The following is a 22,082-nucleotide window of genomic DNA, read 5'->3' as shown; positions in this document are numbered from 1 at the left end:
TTTCGTTTTTCGATACTTGTTATATATGTGATGACAAGTTTTACATTTTTAACTTAATTTTCATGTACAGCATATAGGATAATGATCACTAATGGAATATTGGGGAACTGTAACTTCTATAATATTGTCAGCATTGTTTGTATAAATGTGATCAGTTAGTGTTTCAGATACCTCTGTTACCCTAGTGGGTACATGAACTAGCTGTTGATAATTCAGGGAATTCATGGTTTTAATACAGCTTTGATTGGTATCATAAAGCAAATTGTAATTGACTTGTTTGTTTTCTATATTCATGATTCAAGCTTATTTTGAAATATAGCATTATGTACTCTTAATAATCTAAGCCCTTATTCCGATTTTGGTCAAAATCAGAACTATGGCTTTTTAAGATGGCAAAAAGTTCAGCCAATCATATGCAAGATCACCTTATTAATATTCATGTATCTTTCTCACTACTGAAATTGTCCAAGGTCACAATGATATAAGCATATGTTCCAAGGCTAATCAACATTGGATGATAAATTTGACCAACAGAGTTGTTACAAGCTTAACCATTCAGATGCAAGATTACCTAATTCCTATGCTATTACTAATTCTTATGCTATTACTATTTACTGTGCTATTACTAATTACTATGCTATTACTAATTACTATGTTATTACTAATTACTATGCTATTACTATTATCTATTTACTATGCTATTACTAATTACTATGCTATTACTATTTACTATGCTATTACTAATTACTCTGCTATTACTAATTACTATGTTATTACTAATTACTATGCTATTACTATTATCTAATTACTATGCTATTAATATTATTAATTACTATGTTATTACTAATTACTATGCTATTAATATTGCCTAATTACTATGCTACTATTAATTACTATATTAATAATTATTAATATAATTATAATTAATTCTAATTAATATAATAATACTATTACCTATTTGCTATGCTATTACTAATTACTATGCTATTAATATTACTAATTACTATGCATTATTATTACCTAATTACTATGATATTACTATCACCTAATTACCATGCCATTATTAATTGCTGTTATTGCTACCTACTATGCTATTACTATTAGTATGTTATGCCATTACCTAATTACTATGCTATTACTCATTGCTGTTATTGCTACCTACTATGCTATTACTAATTAATATGATATTAATATTACCTAATTACTACTAATTTTTATGCTATTATTATTACCTATACACCATATTACTAATTACTATGCTATTACTAATTAATATGCTATTAACAATTACTAATTACCATGCTATTACCTAATTACTATGAAATTACTAATTAATATGCTATTACTAATTACTATGATATTACTATTATCTAATTGCTATGTCATTACTAATTACTATGTTATTACTCTTACCTAATTACTATGCTATTACAAATTACTATGCTATTAGTATTGGTAAATTATTATGCTATTGCTATATTACCATGCTATTACTAATTACTTTGCACTGATAGATTTAAGTCTGAATCTGAATATGAATGTATACAGATGATTCCAGTCCACAATTGCACTACACAGAAAGAATTTCTAAATTATTCTGTTCTGCAGAAAATTTGCTCAATTGTGAAACATCTATTGTTATTTGTTATTTCTTTTTCTACAATGTTTTTAGTTTCAAAATTATGAAAAGTTTTTGCTTTAATTTGGTATTTTTGTCCTAATGGTTTTAAAAAATATATTGGTACGAGAGCCTGCACTTTATTTCTAGTTTGATTAAAATCAGTTAAAGCTTAGTGATATAAGTAACATATAAGATAGAATTTCAGTGGTAAAAAAGTTCAAAGGGTAAGAATAATGCATTCTGCCAATAATAATGCATTCTGCCAATTCTGTAAAGATGATTTTAGAGTCCACTATGTAGCAAGAATGACATTTTATTTATCATGGACAATGTGACAACAAACAGTCCACCACTGAAATCTGTGTTCATGGAATATGAATCAAATGTGAATAAAGGGATATGTACCGAGAAAATGTTTTCCATCTTGATGCTGAACAAAAACCTCTGCTATTCAGTTGCAAATAATTTTTCAAAATCTAGTCGTCGTCGTAATGGGGTTTAACGCCATTTTTTCAGCACAAGATAGGCTATATATGGCGGCCGGTATTAATGGTGGAGGAAGAACCCTGGAAAACCCTGGAAAGAACCACCGACCCAAGAGAAGCTACCGGCAAGCTTTCTCACATAATCACATTAGCCAAGCCTGAGACTCGAACCCACATAGACAGAGGTGAGATGGCAGTAATCCGTAACAGTGAGCGCTTTAGACCACTCAGCCACTCGGGGCCCCCAAATCTAGTCAAAATAGTACTCCATGACCCAGAGATCACACAAAAGTTCTCATACAAATATCCAAGCTTTAGGCATTTGATGTGATAAGAAAGTCTAAGAGACATGCTGCAATGAGAATTCCCAATTCTCACTGAAAAACCTCTTTTTTGAAGTAAAAACTCCAGACCAAATTTTGCAAATCTCCTGATTTGTCCTATGCTGACTTATCTGTCCTGTCCCATGTGAGAGAGAAAAAACTCCATAGACTTGTCTGACCTGATGGATTTTGAATGCCATGTGGATGCAAAAAAGCAACACCAATGTAATATTAGGTCTTTAAACAATAACTGAATCTCATTTCCTTTTTTCTTTAAAAACAATGCAGTCATGTCTTAATGGCAGAATCAATTTTGATATTTGTAAATGAAAATTTAATATAAAACATCCTTTCAACAAAGAATCTAAATATTTTCAATGATATATGTGGCTTTACATAGAGTTATGAATGCAGGAACTTAAATAACTGGAAACTCTACTTACACTGAGGACAGCTCTGTTACACACCAACGTTACTTACGTTGAGGACAGCTCTGTTACACACCAACGTTTAGCCTCGGAAGTACTATATGTCACTCGATACACTGCAGTCAGCTGTGACAGGAAGGCCATCTCCATAGTTGTGTATCTTGTCTTACTGATGCTAAGGTAAAATGCGATGATGACAGAGTTTGGCGAATATGTATCGATGCGGACTGTTGAAGCAGTAATGGAGGTACGTTGTGGTGATCCATTATCTTTGGCTGCTACATCAACTTTGTAGATAGTTCCAGAAGTGGCAGTAGCAAACAGTTTGACATCACCTGTAGATTGAGAAGAAAATCAAAACAAATTCAATGTGAAATACATATATATATATATATATATATATATATATATATATATATATATATACACTAACACACTGATAGCAACTAGCAACTATACTCTCATACACAGACATACACACAAACATATATATATATATATATATATATATATATATATATATATATATATATATATATATATATATATATTTATATATATATATACATACACACATTCCCTGCAGTATTCGGGAAATGGACCTTGCTGTTATCATTTATTAGTATAATGAACACCTGCATTATATCCCAGATAGAGCCTGTATATAAAAACCACTACTTTATTATAATGAATGCCTCATTATAACAACTGATTTGTCTGTACCCAAAATCATTTGTTATATTGAGGGTCTACTGTACAACACAGCCAAATATATTAGCAGCATTGTGTTAATTTAATAAACAGAAAAAAGATGGCCCAAAATCATTGATGAAAGCTTCATCATAAAATTAACACATTTTGTCAAAAGTAGAAAGAACTGATAGATTATGGTTTTACCTGTGTTGCCATCCAATGAAAACAGGGTTGGGTAGTTGTTTTGAGTGAAGTAATAGCTCACTTCAGCATTGGCCCCCTCATCAGCATCTGTAGCTGTTACCGTGGTGATGGTTAACTGGCAACCATCATTGTAGGCAATTTCAGAATTGTAGAATGCTGAGGAGAATATAGGGTCATTGTCATTGATGTCCAAGATTGTGATTCTAATGGATGTAGTGGCCGACATAGTTGGTGTGCCACCATCGGTAGCAATCAAGTTGAAACTAAAACTTGATACTGTCTCTCTATCAATTACTTGCTTGACCGAAATCACAAATGTCATGGAATTCACCTTAAGATACTGACTTGCTGTAACCCCATTTGGTGTGGAAGTATCGATGTTGAGGGTGATGGCTGCATTTATGCCAATATCTGCATCGGTGACAACCACTGTCAAAATACTTGTGTCAACAGGCTGGTTTTCAACAGATGATCCAGTGTATGTAGCATTTCCAAAGATGGGGGGATTATCATTATAGTCACTGATTGTTATCGTCACATTAGCCTCACTTGATAACCTCGGTGTACCTCCATCAACGGCTCTGACCAAAAACTGATATTCAGCTAAAGCTTCTCTATCTAAAGAACCTGCCGTGCTAATTACACCGGTGGTGGAATGGATTGTAAAGTGGGATGCTGTACCCTTCCAAAAGATAGGAATAGATAATGTAAAGGCACCATTCAAATTAATATCACGATCTGTCACAGTCAGTCTGGCAACTGAAGTTGTTATTGGAACATTCTCCGATACAGAGAAGGTGAAAGAAGTAGCGGTGAACATTGGATTATTATCATTTACATCGAGTATGGTAACAGTAGCAGTCATTGTCGCACTTCTGGGTGTTGCTCCATTATCGGAAACAGTCACTTTTAAATAGTATGTGTTAGTTGTCTCTCTATCAAGAACATTTTGAACCTGGATTATTCCAAGAGACGAGTCGATCTTGAAATCTGAGTTTGTATTTCCTGCAGTGATAGTATAGGTTAAGAGTGCATTTTCAGCCTTGTCGGCATCAGTGGCCGTTATGTGGAACACCACTGTGTTGATGGTGGTGTCTTCAGCAATAGACTTATCATATGTTCCACTGATGACAGGATTGTTGTCATTTACATCATTCAACATGACGGTGACCGTGGTTGTACCTGTCTTTGAGGAGGGGTTGGTGCCTTGATCAATGGCTAGTACTGTCAAAGTATGGCTATAAGAACAAAGATCAAGAAATTAATTCAACTTACGAAAATCAATTCATAGATATTAAAATGTTGAGCATGAATAACAATATTTTATACCATTCATAATGTCATTAAAAATAATCCAATTCCCTGGGACAAATAAAACTTTGATGTGGACTGAAAAAAATGTATTCTCTGTCAAACTGAACATGTAACTAGAGGAATGAAACTATTTATTAACTTCCTCAAATTTTCCAAGAACTTCTAAACAGAAAAAGTGAATTACAATTAGAAATCAAACCAATATTTAAGAAAACTTATAAACTTACCGGTAGTAACAATTTAAACTATATATATATAAAACAATGTTATCGACAGTTTTCTGGACAAGTGACAACAACTTTCTGGCAACTGAATTTATCAATAGAGGATCTCAAATGGGTAATGATTTAATACTGAATTTATTAAACAAATTGAATAAAGTCCAGCTTTTGCTCACCACAGTTTATGAAAGTTCAATATCATTCAACGAGTTTGATAAATTTAATATTAAATCATTATCCATTTGAGATTCTTTTTATTACATAGTTATTATTTCAGTTGAAATTACTTAGAAAAATGAATAATTTCATTCATTTTGACAGATGTTGCACCTTTCATTTGTTGTGCATAAGAAATAGTCCCAAATGAACTAAAATAAATCAAAGAACAAGCATCCATCTGAAGAAACATTTTATAATGACAAAATCATTTTTCAACACAGAATGTCTGATGCATGTGATGTCACACTGTTTGATATGGTACACAGTACCAGTCAGAGTCTATCTTCATCCTAAAATGTCACTTTATAACTAAACATTACATTGTTGCAATATTTATGTGAAATGAGGATTACTGGATGCAGATATTCCCATATTCACCATAATGTGGTTGGATATTTGCAAAATATTATTTGTAACAGTAGACTGTAAACAAATTTCTTTTTTAGTCGAATTTGCATCACATATTTACTGCGTAAATATGCTGTGATTCGATATAGTTGTCAGTTGGGAGAATGGTTTATGTCCAAATTCTTTTGAGGTGAGTTTATTTACAGGTAGAATATGATGGCAGGTAGAATGTGATGGCAGGTAGATTGTGATGGCAGGTAGAATGTGATGGCAGGTAGAATGTGATGGCAGTTAGATTGTGATGGCAGGTAGAATGTGATAGAATGTGATGGCAGGTGGAATGTGATGGCAGGTAGAATGTGATAGAATGTGATGGCAGGTGGAATGTGATGGCAGGTAGAATGTGATGGCGTAGAATGTGATGGCAGGTAGAATGTGATAGAATGTGATGGCAGGTGGAATGTGATGGCAGGTAGAATGTGATGGGTAGAATGTGATGGCATGTAGAATGTGATGGCAGGTAGAATGTGATGACAGGTAGAATATGGTAGAATGTGATGGTAGGTAGAATGTGAAAGCAGGTAGAATGTGATGGCAGGTAGAATGTGATGGTAGGTAGGATGTGAAGCAGGTAGAATGTGATGGCAGGTAGAATGTGGTAGAATGTAATGGTAGGTAGAATGTGATGGCAGGTAGAATGTGAAGGCAGGTAGATTGTGATGGCAGGTAGAATGTGATGGCAGGTAGAATGTGATAGGTAGAATGCGATGCCAGGTAGAATGTGATGGCAGGTAGAATGCGATGGCAGGTAGAATGTGAAAGCAGGTAGAATGTGATGGCAGGTAGAATGTGGTAGAATGTGATGGCAGGTAGAATGTGAAGGCAGGTAGAATGTGATGGCAGGTGAAATGTGATGGCAGGTAGAATGTGGTAGAATGTGATGGCAGGTAGAATGTGATGGCAGGTAGAATGTGATGACAGGTAGAATGTGATGGCAGGTGAAATGTGACGGCAGGTGGAATGTGATGGCAGGTAGAATGTGCTGGCAGGTAGAATGTTCTTCATCTCTTTTTTCTTAAAACTATATATAGGGAAAATAAGTCTAATTTTCAGAAATATTTTCTATTCAAATATGGGTAATTTATGGACACTTTGGCTCAAAAACCTTAAAAAAAAATGAATTAGATCTTTAAAAAAATATTCCTAGCAAAATGCTGCCCCTTTCATAAGTCTTTGTAGTCATGGGGACCAACTGATGCCCCATTTATAAGTCTATGTGGTCATGGGTAAACTGTTGCCCCTTTTATAATTCTGTGTGGTCATGTGTCCACTGCTGCCCCTTTTATAAGTCTCTATGGTCATGTGTCAACTGCTGCTTCTTTTATAAGTCCTTGTAGTCATGGGTAAACTGTTGCCCCTTTTATAACTCTATGTGGTTATGTGTCAACTCCTGCCCCTTTTATAATTCTATGTGGTCATGTGTCAACTGCTGCTCCTTTTATAAGTCTATGTGGTCATGGGTAAACTGCTGCTCCTTTTATAAGTCTATGTGGTCATGGGTAAACTGCTGCCCCTTTTATAAGTCTCTATGGTCATGTGTCAACTGCTGCCCTGTTTATAAGTCTCTATGGTCATGTGTCAACTGCTGCCCCTTTTATAAGTCTCTATGGTCATGTGTCAACTGCTGCCCCATTTATAAGTCTTTATGGTCATGTGTCAACTGCTGCCCCATTTATAAGTCTCTATGGTCATGTGTCAACTGCTGCCCCGTTTATAAGTCTCTATGGTCATGTGTCAGCTGCTGCTTCTTTTATAAGTCTCTATGGTCATGTGTCAACTGCTGCCCCGTTTATAAGTCTCTATGGTCATGTGTCAACTGCTGCCCCGTTTATAAGTCTCTATGGTCATGTGTCAACTGCTGCCCTGTTTATAAGTCTCTATGGTCATGTGTCAACTGCTGCCCTGTTTATAAGTCTCTATGGTCATGTGTCAACTGATGCCCCATTTATAAGTCTCTATGGTCATGTGTCAACTGCTGCCCTGTTTATAAGTCTCATTGGTCATGTGTCAACTGATGCCCCATTTATAAGTCTTTGTAGTCATGGGTAAACTGTTGCTCCTTTTATAATTCTATGTGGTACTTTTTATGATCATTATTTTTCTCTTTGTTATTGCTATGCAGTTTATTTCAACTGATTTTAGTTCTTGATTGCTGAGAACCATATTTAACATGGTTGCATGTCAATATACACCTATTTCTATGATTAGTGCAGTCCTTTCAGAGTATACCTTGGTATAAGATGGTTCTATTATACTCTCATGATAGAGTCCTTTTGGAGCATACCTCAGTATAAGATGGTTCTACTATACTCATAAGACAGAGTCCTTTTGGAGTACACCTCAGTATAAGATGGTTCTACTATACTCTCAAGACAGAGTCCTTTTGGAGTATACCTCAGTATAAGATGGTTCTACTATACTCTCAAGACAGAGTCCTTTTGGAGTATACATCAGTATAAGATGGTTCTACTATACTCTCACAATATCGTCCTTACGGAGTATACCTCAGTATAGGATGGTTCTACTATACTCTCAAGAAAGCATCCTTTTGGAGTATACCTTAGTATAAGACGGTTCTACTATACTCTCACGATAGAATCCTTTTGGAGTATACCTCAGTATAAGATGGTTCTACTATACTCTCAAGAAAGCATCCTTTTGGAGTATACCTCAGTATAAGATGGTTCTACTATACTCTCATGACAGAGTCCTTTTGGAGTATACCTCAGTATAAGATGGTTCTACTATGCTCTCAAGGCAGAGTCCTTTTGGAGCATACCTCAGTATAAGATGGTTCTACTATACTCTCATGACAGAGTCCTTTTGGAGTATACCTCAGTATAAGATGGTTCTACTATACTCTCATGACAGAGTCCTTTCGGAGCATACCTCAGTATAAGATGGTTCTATTATACTCTCAAGACAAAGTCCTTTTGGAGTATATTAAAATATGAGCAATTTTGTTTCTGAACAATACATGACCTTAATAGTGTATCATCACACAAAAAAACTTTCCCATTGAAATATGGAACATAATTATTATATATGCATTTTTTATGATTTTGAATTTATTCAAATATTATTGCATTTCATCTTCTTATACAATGTATGGTGAAAAAGATGGTACAAAATCCAGTACATGTTGAATTAATGGACAAAAAATTAGTATTTTGAACAGCAAAACCTGTCCTGAAAGACCATCCCTTCTGCCAAAAATAATAGTCTCTCAAGATTGGTGGTCCCTCAAGACAGGTCATAACATTATATCATCAATATATCTGTGCATTGAGATTGCAGTCTCTCAAGACAGGTGGTCTGTAATAGTAAGGGTCTCTCAAGACAGGTATTACTGTAATTGTTTTAATGGTCTCTCAAGACAGGTTTTACTGTAATTGCTTTAAACATCCATGTGAATGTTATTAAGTTACCTGGCTATTGTTTCCCTGTCTAAAACCGCCGCTGTCTTGATGATACCAGTCGTTGGATTGATACTGAAGTAAGTAGTTGATGTCAGTGAGTAACGGACAACATTATTGTTATTGGCGCTACTGTCTGCATCTGTGGCTGTTACCTTAGTAACAGAGGTACCAACAACTGATGCCTCTGATAAAGCCACTGCAAAATTGGAAGTCTGGAAAACAGGAGCATTGTCATTAAGGTCGTTGATGCGGATCAACACGGAGCACAACGTGGATTTAGATGGTGTACCACCGTCAGCTGCTTGCACAATGAGTGAATATTGAGTTTTTATCTCATAATCTATGGCTGCATTAGTAGTGATTACACCTGAGGAGACATCAATCAAGAATACTGAGGCTCCATCACCAGATACTATTGTGTACATTATGTTTCCGTTGACCCCCGAATCAGCATCACTTGCTACAACCAAGCTGGTGACAGTGTATCCTACACTGATATTTTCATCCAAGTAAATTGTGTAGGAACTAGTTGGCACTCCACCACTGTGGAAGACTGGACTGTGATCATTTACATCAGTTAGGATAACTGTTAGCGTAAAAGTGGCTGAAAAAATGTTTGTGTAATTATCCTGATTATCTTTTACCTCCACAATCAGTGCATAATTCTGTGGATGCGTGTCATAGTCAAGCTGTGACCAGATCAGCAGTTTACCTGTGAACTCATCCAGCAGGAAGCTGGAGTCAACATTTCCAGATATGATACTGTATCGGAGCTCTCCATACTTGCCAGTATCTTGATCTGTGGCATTAAATGTGTACAAGACTGTACCTATAAGTTCATCTTCTGGGACAGTTACTGTATCTCCACTGACAGAGAAACTGGGACTGTACTCATTGACAGCAATTACACTTATTGTTACATAAGTAAAAGAACTGAGACTGGGTGTTCCTTGGTCACTGGCTTGAATCTTTAGCTGGTACTGAGCTGTCACATAGCTATCAATATCACCCGATAGCGTGATAGAGGAACTACTCATGGTAAATTTCCCAGCACTGTTACCATCCACTATAGAATATTGGAGACCTGATGTTCCAGCCATGCCATCATCCGAGTCTGTTGCTGTTACACGAACAATTGTCCCTCCTACTGTGGCATTTTCTAGAACTGAGATGCTGTACGTGCTGGGATTAAAAATGGGGTAGTTATCATTGACATCAATAATGGTTATGGTAACAGTTGTGGTGCTACACCGTGCATCTGCTGATCCAGCTGTGCCGTCACATGCTGTTACGGTTAAAACATGTGAGGCCGATGTTTCTCTGTCAAGATTTCCTGCCACACTTATTTTGCCATTAGAGGAGTCTATGGAAAAGAGTGCATTGTTATTCCCAGCAATAATGGAATATCTGATAGTCCCATGGTTTGAACCCCAATCATTGTCTGTAGCTGATACCTGCACAACACTGTACCCAAAGGCTGCATTCTCTGGCACTGAAGCTGTGTAGCTGGTACTTATAGATGGATCAAATTCATTAATTGGATTGACCCAGATTGTCACCTCGATAGTTGTAGTCAATCCTGGGCTACCTTGATCATCCACTGTGACACTCAATATGTAACTTGTATTTGTTTCATAATCTAGCACACCATTTACTTGAATTTCTCCAGTAGCTGTGTTTATAGAAAATTTAGAGTCTGGATCTCCTGTTACTATAGAATAAAACAATATGGGACTTGATGTATCCACATCCGAACATGATGGTACAACTACTGTTGTTGAAACTGCAACATTTTCATCAAGGAAGGCTGCATATACCGTTGCATTGCAGGATGGATAATTATCATTAACATCTGTAACGGTCACAGTTAGTGTTGTCGTTGATGTGAAACTTCCAGATCCAACACCATCAGCGACTTCAACTGACACCATGTAGCTGTTGAGGTTTTCTCGATCGAGGGATTTCTGAAGCTGTATAACTCCAGTTGATTCTGATATTGTGAAAGCATTACCTGTATTCCCATTTGTAATTGAGAAGTAGAATGTTCCAGAAGATATATCCGCATCTGTGGCATTGAGATCGTAAATTAATGTTCCAGTGTTACTATCCTCCCTGAAACTTACTGCATACGGCCCAGCAGGATTAAATGTGGGCCCATTGTCATTAAAGTCTGTCACAGAGACACTCACAGTGATGTTCGTTTTCAGAGTTCCATCACTCACCTGAACTGTAAGTGAATAGCTGGACTTAACCTCTGCATCAAGCAAATTCTGAGTTTGAACCTGTATCCCATTCATAATAAACTGATTACTTATATCCCCATCAGTTATTATATATGTCAATGTTGTTCCAGCATCATTATCAGAACATGTCAGTGCGACAACAGATGTACCAACTACAACATTCTCTGAGACTGTTCCCACATACAGAGCTGCAGAACAGGATGGACTGTTGTCATTTTCATTTGTAACAGTTACGCTAACTGTAGCACTAGCTGTATGAGGGGAAGCACCTTTATCCACTGCATATACAACTAGTGTGTAAGAACTGGTGGTCTCGTAATCCAATAAATCAATGATCTCAAGATCTCCAGTGCTGCGACTTAGACCAAATTTCCCTTCTGCATTTCCAGAGAATATACTATACCCAACTGTACCTGGAAGTGAAAAATGTAAGTTGTGAACAAATAAAACACAGAAAAAAAATTTAATTTGCAAAGTCCTCACTAAAAATGATGATTCACCCTTAGTAGTAGAATAGAGTGGAACCTGTGTTCAACACATTTGGCACTGAATGTTAGGGAAATTCAGATTTATTGCAAAATGTAAAGAAATTGTTAAGGAAATTCTTTTTTCAACAAATAATGTTCCTGGTCTCTGCTGGTTCCTACAAATAAATGAGTTGGACATTCTAGACTTGTATGCTGGAGGTAGAGTGGTATAATATTTCTTAATGTAAGGTTGGTGTACACTGATAGAGAAGCATAGTATGTCTCATTGTAAGACTGGTGTACATTGATAGTGTAGCATTATTTCCCAATGTAATACTGGGGTATCAGTGATGGTGTATCATAGTTTTTTCATTGTAAGGTGTGGGTACAGTGATAGTTTAACATAGCATTCCTCAGTGTAAGGTTTGTGTACAGTGACAGTGTAACAGTATTCATCAGTGTAAGGTAGGTGTACAGTGACTAAGAATAGTATGTCTCAGTGCAAGGCTGGTGTACAGTGATAGTGAAGCATTGCATGTCTCAAAATATGGTTGGTGTAGAGTGATAGTGTAGCATAGTATTTCTCAGTGTAATATTGGTGTACAGTTATAATGTAGCATAGTATTTCTTAGTGCATGGTTGGTGTACAGTGATAGTGAAGCACTGTATGTCTCAATGTTAGGTTTGTGTAGAGTGATAGTGTAGCATCATAAGTATTTCTCAGTGTAAGGTTGGTGTACAGTGATAATATTGCATAGTATTTCTCAGTGTAATATTGGTGTATAGTGATAATATTGCATAGTATTTCTCTCTAAGATTGGTGTACAGTGATAATGTAGCATAGTATTTCTCAGTGTAAGGTTGTACAGTGATAATGTAGCATAGTATTTCTCAATGTAAGGTTGTACAGTGATAATGTAGCATAGTATTTCTCAGTGTAAGGTTGTACAGTGATAGTGTAGCATAGTATTTCTCAGTGTAAGGTTGTACAGTGATAATGTAGCATAGTATTTCTCAGTGTAAGGTTGTACAGTGATAGTGTAGCATAGTATTTCTCAGTGTAAGGTTGTACAGTGATAATGTATCATAGTATTTCTCAGTGTAAGGTTGTACAGTGATAGTGTAGCATAGTATATCTCAGTGTAAGGCTGGTGTAGAGTGATAATGTAGCATAGTATTTCTCAGTGTAAGGTTGTACAGTGATAATGTAGCATAGTATTTTTCAGTGTAAGGTTGTACAGTGATAATGTAGCATAGTATTTCTCAGTGTAAGGTTGTACAGTGATAATGTAGCATAGTATTTTTCAGTGTAAGGTTGTACAGTGATAATGTAGCATAGTATTTCTCAGTGTAAGGTTGTACAGTGATAGTGTAGCATAGTATTTCTCAGTGTAAGGTTGTACAGTGATAATGTAGCATAGTATTTCTCAGTGTAAGGTTGTACAGTAATAATGTAGCATAGTATTTCTCAGTGTAAGCTGGTATAGAGTGATAGTGTAGCATAGTATTTCTCAGTGTAAGCTGGTGTAGAGTGATAGTGTAGCATAGTATTTCTCACTGAAAGGTTGGCGTAGATTGATCGTGTAGCATAGTATTTCTCAGTGTAAGGTTGGTGTCAGTGATAATGCAGCAGAGTATTTCTCAGTGTAATGTTAGTGTACAGTGATAATGTTGCATAGTATTTCTCAGTGTAAGGTTGGTGTACAGTGATAATGTAGCATAATATTTCTCAGTGCAAGGTTGGTGTACACTGATAGTGAAGCACTGCATGTCTCAATGCAAGGTTGGTCTACAATGACAGTGTAGCATAACATTATTTCTCAGTGTAATGTTAGTGTACAGTGATAATGTAGCATATTATTTCACAGCATAGGGTTGGTGTACAGTGACAGTGTAGCATAGCATTATTTCTCAGTATACAGTTGGTGTACTGTGAAAGTGTACTATAGTATTTCTGAATTTAAGTCTCGTATTGTGTGATTAAAAATGTTCGTGACCAGTGCAATCACAACATTACATGCATCTCCTGTTTCAGAACATTGTCTCTCTCTTGCATCTGTATTATTTGTTTCCTTCTGCAAAGAGCCCACAGCATTATGTTGTGCTTGATGGCCTCAGACCTAAATATCTGTGTATGATAATGAGAAAGGTGTGCGCAGTTCTGTGCATTTGATGTTATATCTCACACTGTGCTCAAGAAATTTGTATCTGGGTAAATTTCCTGAGGTTTAAGGTCATCATAGTTCAATATCATAAACAATATCCTCAACGCATGTGTACATACTACAATAGTTATCTCCCTCTATGTTGTGAGAGCTCTCCACTTTGAAGGTACATTATCCTTTGGTCTCACTGGACAGTTTCGTATTTTCACACTTCCCTAATTTTTAAGGTAGAAGGCATAAACCTACTTATCATAAGCCTAGCACTGAAAAATTCACACAGAAGCTAAATCTGTAATGTGGTTTAGATTTACTTTTAGTTAGGCTTGAAAATGGGTTTGTTTATTTGGTGACTGCCTGTCACAGTTAGACTAGCACTAGAGATCAAATGCGTAACTTGGGCTGCAAATGAACAGCCAACTTGGTTTACATATTTACATATGTCTGCTACAGAGGTAAATATCTAAAAATTGAGATAGTTGAGGGGTGATGAAAAGTATGCTAATTTGTTTTAATACTAGTGAACTTTATTCATGCATAAGGCACATGCTGATTCTTTTAGCTGCCTTGTCAAAGGAAAACATTCAAAATAGCTCTTTGATGTAAAATAAGGAATGTAAAAAAGAGGGGTTGGGGGCAGTGTTGATTCAATATGAAAGCCAACAGTTGTATAAGGACTTAATATGATTGCCGCAGTCAAAATTTCACATGCATGCTTTCTACAAAAATCATTAGTACGTTTTTATTTGTATCTTCAGTGTAAAATTATTCTCATTTTTCTGCAATAGGTTATTATTGGATGAAAATTTACCAGATAAACTGTCCAGTAGGACCTTCCATTATGTACATAAAGCGTACACCTGATGAGACACTGTAACAGTTAGGATTATTATTTGCAAATTTTGACCAACAAGAGGACAGTATGTTAATTAAGACAAGTAAATAAATTATCTTGAATTTGATAATTTTTATGTTTTTTATTTACCTTTTGTAAAGATATTTTGTAAGGATTAGCAAAACTTAATTGCTGTGAAGCATACTTGATTTGCATGCTTGATATGAGGCATCCCTGGGTCACTTCATTATATCCAAGTATCAGCATTGTATCCATTGAGTATCAGCATTAAATCCAAGTATCAGCATTGTATCCAAGTATCAGCATTTTATCCAAGTATCAGCATTAATCCAAGTATCATCAAAGAACGCATTAATTTGTCCATGCATTGTATCCAAATATCAGCAAATAATACATTAAGTTCTCAGTGCATTGTATCCAAATATCAGCAAACAATACATTAAGTTCTCACTGCATGATGCGCTGTCTATAAACAACATTATTTGGATGTGGCTTCCTGCTTATGCAGGCAGAATTCATACCTGGGTACAAATTGTACACATATAGCAATGTTTTGGAAAAAATTCAGTTGAATTCAGTAACTTTACAGAGGACATTTTCAAACATTTGAATATGGCAACTTATGTAGTAGACATTAGAAGTTTAAAATGCTTTTAAACAGTACTTAACACTGTTGATGACACATTTGCAGCTGAAAGAAAGATACCTTTGCCTCTTCATTCACAGAAAAGAGATACCTTCATCTTACCATTCAATGGCAAGAGATGTTTGTCTCTCCAATCACATGTAAAAGAGAGATCTTCATCTCACCATTAACGGGTCAAGGAGAGACCATGCCTCTCCAATGACAGGGAAATGACCATGCCTCTCCAATGACAGGGAAATGATCATGCCTCTCCAATGACAGGGAAATGACCATGCCCTTCCAATGACAGGGAAATGACCACTCACTTGCAAGAGATACCTTCATCTTGCCATTCACACACAATATAATTACAAAAGAAAACTGAATGCTTAAAATTCTAAACTTCAAAATATTGTTTGACCAAAAGAAGACAATAGTTATAAAATTGAAGTAATCAGTCTGTAGGTACATGTAAGGAAATTCATTGTGATGTTTTAATGTGTAAATTTTTCCTTTACTGTATTTATCTGTTTATGCTATATTGAGTAATCAATATTACAACAGCATAAATACCCTGATCTACCACTATGTAATGTATTGGTAGATAAGGACAACAGCATAAATACCCTGATCTACCACTGTGTAATGTATTGGTAGATAAGGACAACAGCATAAATACCCTGATCTACCACTGTGTAATGTATTGGTAGATAAGGACATGTGCTGTTTGCAAGGATGGTCCAGAGTATTTCAACTCAGCCTGAAGTAATCAAATTTGTGATTGCTTACAAGCTCTCTCAGGACTCAGAGCACATACCATAACCATCCATAACCTCCTTCCTGACTTTTTTCAAATTTCAAACTATTAGAAACTTTTCCATCAGTAATAAATGCAAATTATCCCGTACGAAATTTTCCACATGGAATGGATATGGAATCCATACGTACTTTTACAGAAATATCCATATGGACATTTCTATTCTATAGTTAAAGCACTCTTATGGATTTCAGTGTATCCATATGGAAATGTTATGGACTCCGTACGTACTCCGTATGGAAAATCTCATGGAATATGCTAATTAGTCCATGAGATCTGTAGGTTGTCCATATGGAATAAAATTAAAATTCCATATGGAATTTGGTAATAATCCATATGGAATTTGTTAATAATCCATATGGAATTTGGCAATACTCCATATGGAATTTGTGAATAGTCCATATGGAGTTGGCAAATATACCATACGGAATTTGTAAATGGTCCATATGGAATTATTCTATGTGTGGGCCAAGAAAATTCTGCAAAGATATGACCATCTTTGAAAGACATGGGTATTTCGCAAGAATTCCCACCAGTGATCGATACATTGTCCTCCTTAAATTCATGCTGGAAGTTCATCAGTTTCGAGTTATATAACTTCGAAATCATCCTGGTTCAATTCCTTGTCCTATTTAGCACGTCAGCCGCTACTGAAGAGCTGTTTATGGCACAAAAAGCAGATTCAGGTCAGGAGAAAAGCGAAATTCTGATTCAAAACAGAAAACAAGAAAACTTGTTTGAGGGCAGTTAAATCCAATCTAAGTTTAAAAAAATACAACAACAACAATAACAAAATTTGATAAAGAAATATAATACAGAAAGATGTGGAAAGAAGTTATTGTTCCCAAAATAAACAATACAATTACAGCTATCAGAAACAGGGAATATAAATGCTGCCGAAAATCAATCAAATTGTACAAGAAACAAAAATAAATTTTATTATATCTTATTTATATATTTTTTTACTAAAATGTCAGTGATATTACAATTACAAAATATCACTATATTTTTAGAATTTTTGACAAACTCTCAGTGAAATTTCAATCAAAAATTCCAATTGATATTTTCAGAAATGTTGGCAGAGTCAGTGAAATTTCAATCACAAAATTTCACTGATATTTTCTTAAATTTTGGTTAAATCTCCTAAAATACCATAATTTTAGTGAAAATGGACATTTGAGTGAATGTCAGGAAATGTTCATTGATTTTGCTGAAATTTAAGTCACATTTTCACTAGGGTATGATTTTTGTAGAGCATATTTTCATAGGAAGCCAAAAAAATTACTTTCCAGAATAAACATTAGATCAAGCCCAAAATCCACCTTGCACCAAAGATTCATCTATGCTTGTAATTAAATATTAAATTTCTGATCATGTTTTCATTTTCCCTGTTTTTTGGTCATATCATTGTTTTTAAACATCTGTGGAAATAAATTAAAGAAAACAGACATACATGTGTTTCTTCAAATTTATGAGTATTTATTCATCCTTCCACATCAGCTACACTGACATATAGATGTACTCAAACTCCCACCAATATTTCTATCTTAATCAGATAGTTTAGGTTATTAATTTTTCAGAGAGTATTATCCATATGCTATAATACATGAGTCTGCTTTCCATATGGAAAAAAGTGCTTATGGATTAAAGTTGCAACTTTATTCCATATGGAATTTTCACTTGCTGTGAAGTACTTATGGAATTGATATGGAATAAGTTGTCTGATTCCATAAGTTTTTCAGTCCATATCTATTCCATACGGATTCCATACGGAATCCATGAGAAATTTCTGTACAGGATATATACATATATAATATATGCACACTAAAACATGCACTTCAGTTAGAAAAATCCACATAAAATGATCACAAATGCATGTTGTTTGAACTTATCAACCAGATGGCAGCATTGCATAACACACACACACACACACACACACACACACACACACATTAAACAACCACTTAACTGTGGGTGCTCCAACAATTTAATGGAGAGAATTACAAACATCAACAGAAACAACAATGACCAGATAGCATGCCCATGGCCATAGGTCAGTTGAATGTATAAAAATGAGCTGGCATAATTCAGTCATGGTAGAAGAACATGCAGATTGAGCTGTAAGCATGAAATGTTTAACATTTCTGCCAAACATTGAACAGTACAACTAGTGTTCAGCTACAAGAAGCATGAATTATGAAATCATTTCAATTCCAAAATCAGTTATGTGGAAGAATTCTACATTGTGTTTCTAAAACAGTACTGCATATGGACCTCACAAGCACATAATATCCCCAATGTTTGTTTTAAGGCAAATTTAACGTAAGTTTGAAGAAAATCTAAAATGACTTCTAAAATTCAGTAGCAGTTGTCTCCTCATTCACTCACATTGCAGACTTTGAATCAACTCTGAGTTATACTCAACTCATACTTACTGCAACTCTATAAAGATCAGTAAACAGAGCAAACAGCATAATCTAGATTTGCCAATGTATTATGTGATGTCAGCTCTGCATCTCTGGTCTTTATAATTTTGTGTGCTTTAGACATGAAAAGAAGTTATGGTCCACTGTCAATGGAAGTTATGGTTCACTGTCAATGGAAGTTATGGTTCACTGTCAATGGAAGTTATGGTCCACTGTCAATGGAAGTTATGGTTCACTGTCAATGGAAGTTATGGTTCACTGTCAATGGAAGTTATGGTTCACTGTCAATGGAAGTTATGGTCCACTGTCAATGGAAGTTATGGTTCACTGTCAATGGAAGTTATGGTCCACTGTCAATGGAAGTTATGGTTCACTGTCAATGGAAGTTATGGTTCACTGTCAATGGAAGTTATGGTTCACTGTCAATGGAAGTCAACTCACCTGCAGACCCTGTGTCGGCATCAGAAGCAGTCAGTGTGATCACTATGTGTCCCAGTGCTGCTCCCTCACTGACTGATGCTGTAAAGGTGGGGCCGCTAGTAAACACTGGAGCATTATCATTCACATCTGAAAGAACAGTTTACTACATCATCCATTTTGACAAGTGAATGCACAGTCTGTTTACAAAATAAAACTTGAAATGTAGTCTGTTTACAACAAACCTAAACACAGAGTCTATTACAACAAGCATGAACATAAGGTCTGTTTTCAACAAGTATCAATGTTGAGTCTATTTAAAACAAGCATAAAATTAAGTTCCATTTAAAACAAGCTTGAAATGTAGAGTCTGTTTACAACAAACTTGAACATAGATTCTATTTACAATGAGCCTGAAGATAGGTTCTTTTAAAACAATCTTGAATGTTGAGTCTCTTTACAGCAACCTGAACATATTTTCTGTCTACAACAAGATTAAAATTATGAGTACAACAAGCTTGAGTTGTAAAGTCTGTTTAAAACAAACTTGAAATGTTGAGTCTGTTTATACCAAACTTGAGTTGTAAAGTCTGTTTATAACAAGCTTGAAATGTTGAATCTGTTTATACCAAACTTGAGTTGCAAAGTCTGTTTATAACAAGCTTGAAATGTTGAGTCTGTTTATACCAAACTTGAGTTGTAAAGTCTGTTTATAACAAGGTTGAAATGTTGAATCTGTTTATACCAAACTTGAAATGTTGAATCTGTTTACACCAAACTTGATTTGTAAAGTCTGTTTATAACAAGCTTGAAATGTTGAGTCTGTTTACAACAAGTTTGAAATGTTGAGTCTCTTTACAACAAACTTGAATGAAGAATCTGTTTACAACAAGCTTGAGTTGTAAAGTCTGTTTAAAACAAACTTGAAATGTTGAATCTGTATATACCAAACTTGAAATGTTGAGCCTGTTTACAACAAGCTTGAGTTGTAAAGTCTGTTTATAACAAATTTGAAATGTTGAGTCTCTTTACAACAAGCTTGAAATGTTGAATCTGTTTACAACAAGCTTGAGTTGTAAAGTCTGTTTATAACAAGTTTGAAATGTTGAGTCTGTTTACACCAAACTTGAAATGTTGAGTCTGTTTACAACAAACTTGAAATGTTGAGTCTAATTATACCAAGCTTGAAATGTTGAGTCTCTTTACAACAAACTTGAATGAAGAATCTGTTTACAACAAGCTTGAAATGTAGTTTGTTTACAACAAGCTTGAATTATAGTCTGTTTACAACAAACTTAAAATTAAATTTTTTTCCAAGCATAGCCTGTAAATAAATTATATCAGAATTATCTTAAAATCTGGAATTTTTTCCTTATTTTCAAGAAATTCAGTTTAAAAAAAAAATAGTGTTACTTGTACATTGAGTTTTGCTACAATAAAATTACAACAGCCAAATGAGAAACAGACATTTTTCTTAGGGTAATTTGGTTTCCTCCACCTAGATTACAAGATAATGTCAATGTCTGTGAAAAATATCCATCACAGATTAAGGATCTCGTTTATGAATATTCCTTGACAGATAATATTTACGTGCAGTTCATATTATCATTCTTCTTACCTGTGACAGATATAGTGAGAGTGGTGGTTGTTGTGTAGACTGGTGTCCCCAGATCTGTCACTTCTATCACCAGTACATAATTACTGGTTGTCTCCCTATCTTGTGAGGCAGCATTAGTTACCTCCCCTGTTGAAGATATGGAGAATGCAGTTCCTGTGTTGCCATTGGTGATGGCATATGTCAGATCTTTGTTTGGTGAGGAATAGTCATTATCAGAACAAGTGATTTGTGTCACACTGGTGCCACTTGAAGCATCCTCAGAAACACTTGCAGAGTAAAGGGAGCTTGTGCATGATGGGGTCTTGTCATTCACATCAGTGATACTTACAGTTAGGGTGTAGGTTGAGCTAAGTGGCCCTGTAGGGATTAAAATAATTTCAATTGATCATGTGACTATGCATGTATAAAAAAAAATCTCATTCCCTGTAGGGATTAAAACAATTTCAATTGATCATGTTACTACACATGTATAAAAATAAATCTCACTTCCTGTAGGGATTAAAGTAATTTCAATTGATCATGTAACTATGCATGTATAAAAATAAATCTCATTCCCTGTAGGGATTAAAATAATTTCAATTGATCATGTGACTACTCATGTATAAAAATAAATCTCAAGTCTCTTTGATATCACAAGATTACAGTGAATTTTTTATGTACCTTATTTTAGATAATTAGCATTTATTTTCACAAATTGTTAAGAATTGTTTTGATATTCCTGTAATTACTTTTAAACAATGGGAAAAGCTTACATAAATCTGATATCATATTATGTATAAACAGTAAAGATTACATACAATCTTAGCAAATTATTCCTGTAATTACTTGTCAACAAGTAATTACATGTCTTGATATTCCTGTAATTATTTGTCAACAAGTAATTAAATGTCTTGATATTCCTGTAATTACTTGTCAACAATTAAATGTCTTGATAATTCTATAATTACTTGTCAACAAATAATGAAATGTCTTGATATTCCTGTAATTATTTGTCAACAAGTAATTAAATGTCTTGATATTCCTGTAATTACCTGTCAACAAGTAATTACATGTCTTGTCTTGATATTCCTGTAATTACTTGTCAACACTTAAATGACTTGATATTTCTGTAATTAC

The 22,082-nt window shown here is 34.9% G+C and overlaps 1 protein-coding gene across 1 annotated transcript in view; it reads right to left on the bottom strand.

The window, feature by feature from the left end:
* The window catches only part of LOC149803933 (protocadherin Fat 4-like), a 67,042-nt gene that overhangs the window by 41,498 nt on the left and 3,462 nt on the right, over positions 1-22,082 (bottom strand). Inside the window, exons 3-7 of the mRNA XM_089954018.1 lie at positions 20,967-21,323; positions 19,373-19,498; positions 9,345-11,991; positions 3,755-4,992; positions 2,910-3,192 (exon numbers count right to left, since the gene is read on the bottom strand). Of these exons, the coding sequence (XP_089810144.1) occupies positions 2,910-3,192; positions 3,755-4,992; positions 9,345-11,991; positions 19,373-19,498; positions 20,967-21,323 (4,651 nt within the window). The remainder of the gene's footprint in view (positions 1-2,909; positions 3,193-3,754; positions 4,993-9,344; positions 11,992-19,372; positions 19,499-20,966; positions 21,324-22,082) is intronic.

The sequence above is a fragment of the Sinohyriopsis cumingii genome, chromosome 3 (genome assembly GCF_028554795.1).
Source record: "Sinohyriopsis cumingii isolate HCF-2022 chromosome 3, ASM2855479v2, whole genome shotgun sequence".
NCBI lineage: Eukaryota > Metazoa > Mollusca > Bivalvia > Unionida > Unionidae > Sinohyriopsis > Sinohyriopsis cumingii.
Note: the sequence above shows the minus strand (reverse complement) of the source record. Positions and strands in the feature narration are given on the sequence as shown.